This window comes from Gekko japonicus, unplaced genomic scaffold, assembly GCF_001447785.1.
Source record: "Gekko japonicus isolate JY-2015 unplaced genomic scaffold, Gekko_japonicus_V1.1 scaffold800, whole genome shotgun sequence".
Taxonomy (NCBI): domain Eukaryota; kingdom Metazoa; phylum Chordata; class Lepidosauria; order Squamata; family Gekkonidae; genus Gekko; species Gekko japonicus.
In genome coordinates, this window is record NW_015164693.1 from 365,147 (window position 1) to 372,115 (window position 6,969).

At 49.6% G+C, this 6,969-nt stretch overlaps 1 protein-coding gene across 1 annotated transcript in view; it reads right to left on the reverse strand.

The window, feature by feature from the left end:
- ARID1A (AT-rich interaction domain 1A) overlaps positions 1 to 6,969 on the reverse strand; it is a 125,508-nt gene that overhangs the window by 9,680 nt on the left and 108,859 nt on the right. Inside the window, exons 13-17 of the mRNA XM_015409445.1 lie at positions 5,644 to 5,776; positions 5,331 to 5,503; positions 4,994 to 5,131; positions 2,309 to 2,312; positions 1 to 15 (exon numbers count right to left, since the gene is read on the reverse strand). The exon at positions 1 to 15 is cut by the window's left edge and continues 135 nt beyond it. Of these exons, the coding sequence (XP_015264931.1) occupies positions 1 to 15; positions 2,309 to 2,312; positions 4,994 to 5,131; positions 5,331 to 5,503; positions 5,644 to 5,776 (463 nt within the window). The remainder of the gene's footprint in view (positions 16 to 2,308; positions 2,313 to 4,993; positions 5,132 to 5,330; positions 5,504 to 5,643; positions 5,777 to 6,969) is intronic.

A 6,969-nucleotide genomic window follows, 5' to 3' on the forward strand; every position in this document is an offset into this window, starting at 1 on the left:
ATTCCTGCTTCAGTCCTACAGAAAAAGACACACACCTAAAGGTAATAACTTGAAACAAACACCATGCCAACTAGGAAGTTCTTTCTGCTGCAGGTCCATTTACCATTTAGCATCTTTCTGCAAGAGTTTTAAAACCATTTTCTAGTTCTTATTGTCTTGACAAATCTAGGTGATCTAGGTACAGTTTGCACAAGATTCCTGAATCCAGGGGATAGAGGCCAGATTCCAACCTTTCTATCACAGCCTCCACTTGTACTTCCCAAACATAATCCTTCCAGTCGACTGTTTACTCAGATCAGTCATCCTGACACTACCCTGCTCCTCATCCCCCCCCCATTTCAGCACACACATATCATGAACAAATTGACATTTCAGAATTAAGCAGGCCCACTGAGTAACTTTTATGCATAAAAAACAGGTTGCTTACCTGTAACTGATGATCTTTGAGTGGTCATCTGTGCTGTGCCACACATGGGTTGGGCGCCTGCGCACGACCTTGATCGGAGAAACTTCCAGAGCTTTGCCTCAGAAAGCTTTTGGCGGGCTCTCTTCCCGCCCTGGGGAGCAGGCATGTACTGTGCATGCCTGGAGCGGGGGAGAGAGCCGCCTCCCACTCAGTTCCTTCGACCGCTACCGGTAAGTCCCATCAAGCCAAAGAAAGGTGAACAGGAGATGCCAGCAGTGGGGAATGCTGGGTGAGATTGTGGTACTGCACAGATGACCACTCGAAGATCATCAGTTACAGGTAAGCAACCTGTTTATCTTCGTTGTGGTCTCTGTGCAATCCCACACATAGGTGATTACCAGAGCTGAACCACTTGGAGGAGGGAGCTGGCAGCTGCAAAAGACACAAAGAATACTGGTTAAGACACAGCATCATCAGTGAGAAAAAACACCCACTGGTCCTACCTGAGGACGCGGCAGGGTCAAGCGAAGAGAGATCGCAGCACCGACTGGCCGAATGCAGCATCCGGTTGAGCTCAGACGACAAGTGTGCACTGGGTCATGAAGGTCGATGCCAAGGACCACGTAGAAGCCGCACAGACGTCCTCCAATGGAATGCCAGCCAGGAAAGTGGTGGATGTCGATACCACCCATGTAAAATGGGCAGTGACACAGGTAGGGATGGGTTGACGTGCAAGCTCATAGCAAAGGACTATGGTGGAAGTCACCCATTTAGACAAGCGTTGAGAGGAAATCAGCTCCCCGACATGAGGGGGGCCATAGGCAAGGAAAAGCCGAGGAGATTCACGTATAGACTGAGTCCTATGTAAATAAAAAAAGAGAGCGCTCTGCGCACATCAAGGCAGTGGAGGGCTCTCTGAGGTGCATCAGTCAGATTCGGAAAGTAAGACAGACGACTGGGATAGGTGAAAAGCAGAAACAACTTTAGGCAGGAAAGAAGGATCTGGTCTAAGGACAACCTTCGCCTTATGAAAAATTGTATAGGGGGGATCAGCCCGAAAGGCAGCTAGTTCCCCTACTCTGCGTGCCGTTGTAATGGCTGTAAGGAAGGCCATCTTCCAGGAGAGCAACATGAGATCGACCGTAGCCATGGGTTCGAACGGCTTGGACAGAAGTTGAGTGAGAAAGAGTGACAGACACCATGAAGGCACCAAGGGCTTCCTAGGGGGACAGAGCCGGAGGAGTCCTTTAAGGAACGACTTTGTAAGACGGTGGGAAAAGACTGTGGATCCCTGTATCAAGGGATGGTAGGCGGAGATGGCCGCTAAATTGACCTTTAAAGACGAGTATGCAAGGCCATTATTTTTTAAGGAGACGATGTGGGAAAAAATCTCACGGAGAGACGACTGGACGGGATCGAAGGAGTGATCAGAGGCATACGACTGGAACCTCTTCCACTTCAAACGGTAAGTGGTACGGGTAGAGGGTTTCCTGGCATTCAGGAGGACCTCAGACACTTCAGGCGGGAAGTCTAGTGCAGGATCTTCCAGGCAGTTAATCGGAAGAAACCCAGATTAGGGTGGAGGATCCTTCCTCGAGCCCAAGAGGAGATTGGGGACAACAGGCAGCGGCCGGAATGTCCGGTTGGAGAGACGAAGGAGGTGCGGAAACCAGACTTGGCGCGGCCACCATGGAGTGACAAAGATGCACGACATGGCATTGGCCACAATCTTTTGAACGACCCGGGAGATCAAGGGGAACGGAGGGAAGAAGTAGAATAGGGTTCCCTTCCAGGTGTGGAGAAAGGCATCTCTCAGCGACTGAGCAGATGGCGGACCGCGGCTGAAAAAGAGGCGACACTGGACATTGTCTGCAGTTGTAAAGCCGTTGACGACAGGGCAACCGAACTCGAGAAAGACAGGTTACAGGTATCGAAGGTGGATGGACCATTTGTTGTCTGACGAGTGGGAGCGGCTCAATTGATCGGTATTGATATTTTGATTGCCCAGAATGTGTATCGCAGAAAGCGTGATGGAATGGCGGATGCACCAGCGCCAGAGACCGATGGCTGACTGGCAAAAGATGAAGGGAGGCAGTCCCGCCCTGTTGTTTATGTAGTAAACGGTGGTGGTGTTGTCGGAGGCAATCCGAACGACTCGGCCTCGAAGCACCAGGAGGAAAGAGCGGAGAGCGAGATGAACCGCACGCAGCTCCAGGACATTGATATGAAGGGTGGCCTCGCGACAAGACCAGGTCCCCTGCACCAAAAGGATTCCACACTGGGCTCCCCAACCCCAGAGGTATGCGTCGGTGGAGATCGACACTTGTGGAGGAGGATGTCGAAAGGACATGCCAGAGAGCAGGTGCTGAGGATGAGCGTGGCGATGGAGGAGACAAGGATCTTTGAGGAGCAAGTGATGGCATGGTGGACTGAATTAATTTGCTGTTTCGAGATCGTACACATTTCTGATAGAGCCCCCGACAACGTGGGACGGTGTTCCTCCGAACAAACTCCAAGACGGGACATACTGCATTAGCCACATTAAAAGCATAAGCCAACAGATATGACAGGTAGGTCTCAATATGAAGATTCATAGAGGCGAAGGAATACATCTTCGTGATAACATCGATCTTGCGACCCTCACGGTCAGGAGGCACAGAGTGGTGGGCAGATTACTTCGATTTCGAGGAAGAGTGTACCACTATAGAATTCAGTGGAGGCTGCCTAAAGAGAAACTTCCCCGAGTTCTCTTGGACCTTATAAAGAGCTTCGTATCATATGGAGACCGGGGGAATAGAAGCAGGATGAACCCAGGACTCTTTAAGGACAGAAAGGTGGACCGGCAGCAGAGGCAGGGCTGTAGAAGGCGGAAGGTCGGCCTGAACAAGCTTCAACATCGGTCACAGCCGGGGATTCAGTGGAACCCTGGACCTGAAGCGCAGAGGCCATCCTGGTTAAGAGTTCCAAATACGCTTTCGGGCCCTCAGTGGGGGAAATAGAACCTGAGCCCCGAGGCTCATCGTCGATGTGCAGAACATCGAGTTCTAGGTCTCCCGAATCCGAGTTGTCAGAGATCGACATGGGAGAGGATGATCTCAGCGGTTGAGTGATATCAGCTGGCATAGGGTCATCAACAGGGGGATGAAGCCCAGGTTCTAAGGGAGAACATTTTGGGGCATTCGTAGGTCTCAAGAGCTCAGGAGGGTGGTGAGGAGCCCCGGAGCGGGTTGAAGTCACAGACCTGGAATGTCTGGCGTGATCCGAAATGCGTCGATGCTCAGTACGTTCAAAGTGACGAAGCTGATCATAGTGGTGCCGCTGAGGAGTAGGAGACCTCAGATAGTAATAAGGATAATAGGCCGATCTCGTTTATCAGGAGACCAGTATTGGTCATCGGAAGGCGATCCTGAGGGGGAAGGCGACGGACAACGAATGAGATGCTTTCTATCATATCGAGATCGAGAACGGTGGCCGACAGAATGCTCCCTGCCCTCCAAATCGTGGATCAGGGTACAGGAGTGTGGAGACGGAGATCGAGAGTCCCGGTGATACGACAAGTCGGGAGGTGATCTCGTAGACTGACCCAGCGGAATAAGGCCAGACGCTGAAGAGAGCGTAGGCGGTGGTGTCGGAGGCCGCAAAGTGGACTTGTTAGGTACAACAGCCACAGCAGGAGTTGATATCATTAAGCCGGTAATGACGACCGGGTTGACAGCCGAAGTCGAAGGCTTGACTTTCGATTTCGACGGAGCCTTATCCTCAGGCCGTTTAGGTTTTAGCTTTGGTGCCTTCGGAGCCCCATCTGATCTTTGAGAAACGGCTGAAGCCATGGTAGGGCGCAGAGCTGCCTCTAAAAGCACAGCCCTAAGCCGAGCCTCTCTATTACGTCTAGCTTGCTTAGTAAAACTAGCACAATGGACGCAGCTATCGACTCTATGGGATTCCCCCAGACAAAGAAGGCAGAAATCGTGACCGTCGTTGGAAGGAATTTTAGCTGGGCAACGACGACACACTTTAAAAAACTTAGTTTTGCCCATACACTCTCCACCCCACCCGGGGAAGAGGGGAAAGAATGAAAGTGAAGAAAGAAAGGTTTATTTATTTATATAAAAAAAAAAATATATAAAATAAACAATATTTGCGTGTGTGTGTATGTATATATGTGTGTGTGTGTGTATGTAGTGAGGAAAGAAGAGTGAAAAGAAACAAAGACCGAAGAAGGAAGATGAAGAAATATACTTAGCTGAGGCAAATACGGAGGTGTGAACATGCAGGCGGTTGAAGAAGAACTGAGTGGGAGGCGGCTTTCTCACCCACTCCAGGCTTGCACGGTGCGTGCCTGCTCCCCAGGGCGGGAAGAGAGCCCGCCAAAAGCTTTCTGAGGCAAAGCTCTAGAAGTTTCTCCGGTCGAGGTCATGCACAGGCACCCAACCCATGTGTGGCACTGCACAGAGACCACGACGAAGATCTACCACCTCCCATGATCCGGACACAATACTTCTGTTAATGCTCCTAAGATTGCATTAGCTTTGTTCGCAGTCACATCACACTGCACCTAGATCCCTTTTACAGGTGCTGCTGTCAAGCCTCTGTCATATGGGCTATAAGGATAATGTTGCCTCTGCCCCATAGCCATGTTACTCATCCCTGGGCCTGCAGCACGATTATAAGGATCGCCCATGCCACTGTTAGGGCCCTGCCCTGTGGACATAAAGGGATCACTTCCTGAAAGTGGAGAAAGAAAAATGATCAGAACAGAAAACCCATATCTCAACAGAAAGGAGAAAGTCTCACTTAGCTTCGGAAGAAGATGAGTAAGGTAGTTCCATTGCTTTATGTAAGCAATTAGAACTGCCACTTTCATGGGATTAGAGAACCCAGCAAGCATTAACGGCTGTGTGCTAAAAAGTACAAAAGCTATCACCTTTTCTCATACTGCCATATGGATCCTTATTTGGCTCATAGGACATGCGGCCCATCATGTCAGAAGTATTCATGCTGGGCTGGTACCCTGGATTTGGAGTCATGGAGTTCCTCTTCTGGAAAGTGGGGTCACTGCCATCGGGAAAGGTATCCTGAAGACCTACTGAGTTACTCCTGATTCAATAAAGGGAGGGGAAAGTTTTTTAGTAAAAACATCACACATCAACGCAGTCACTAACAGACTCATTCAAGATGCTATGGCTAGGCAGAGCGACTTTTGTTTTGGTCAGGAGCAGAAATAGAATGTGCCATACCTGATGCCTGGCAAAGGGGCCATTTGACTGTGTGGTGTCGATGCAGGAGTTGGGGGCTTCAGGTCTCCTCCTTCTGCCATAGAGCTACTGGTGGACTGAGGGGTCTGTGGGCCCTGCATGGAGCCTGAACCCGCTGCAAGGAGATAAGAAGAAAATAGGTAGAAAAATCTATCTAAGGGACCCCAAATACTCCAAACTCAGATACAACAGGCACGCAAGCCAAGAATAATAAATCCCACCCCAATTCTACAACTCTCTACAGAGAGTGTAGTAAAAGGCTTATGACATTTTAGAATTAACAAGACGTTTTCAATCTGACAGAATGGTCTCTAGGATCCATGCTACCCTGCCTATATTGACCACACACCTAGACGTTCTCCGAAGTCATTGGAAAGGCACGATGTTATGCACAAACTGATGTGTCTCAGGGAGAAGTAAAGATGGTGCCCTATTGTGATCCCTCCTCTATGCAAGGATACGGAAGGGTAACTGGACACAAGAGTTTCAGGTGGGTAGCTGTATTAATCCGCAGTAGTAAAATAAAATTCAAATCTAGTAGCACCTTAAAAGACTACCAAAAATTTCCAGGGTATAAATTTTCACCCCTCACTTCATCCAATACGTGATGGAACATCTGACAAAATGAGTTTGGACCCAGGAAAGCTTACATCCTGGAAAAATTGGTTGGTCTTTAAGGTACTACTGGACTCAGATTTTGTATACAAGGTAACACTCTGGCGTCTCTCACCAGTGGGGCTCCAGAGTCCCACTCTAAAAAACACAGCACATGCTATCCCTTATTGCAGCCTTTCCACTTAACTGGAGATGAACTCCCCCAATAGAGGGACAAGCGACTCTTTTGGACCTGACGCCCTTGGGAAACCTCTGCTGAAAATTACCATGAGCAGTGGTTCCTGCTGGCCTTGGTGCCATCCCTCAGGTTGCATATACCCTCCAAATGAGAAATAGCCAAGCTCTTAATTAAGGTATCCATTAGTTACCAGTTTCAGCAACCAATATCCATCCTGTCAGCCTTGCAAGTTGATGAGTCATTTCAGCTATTCATTAAAATCCTGCAGAGGTCACCTGCGGGTCATGTTTGTTTATGCCCCACCTTCCTGGCACCCTCTCCCTCAGCTCCGCTGCTCCCTCCCAGTCTGGTGACATCTCCGGAGAAGGAAGGGCAGAGACAAGCCCAGCAGGGCGCTTCATTCACAACCCCTCCCCCACACCCTCTCCTCCATTCATTAGCCTTTCAGCTCCATTCTGTTCCCCTGGGAATCCATCAAGCCAAACTCTCTGCTGCATTCTAATACACTGACATCA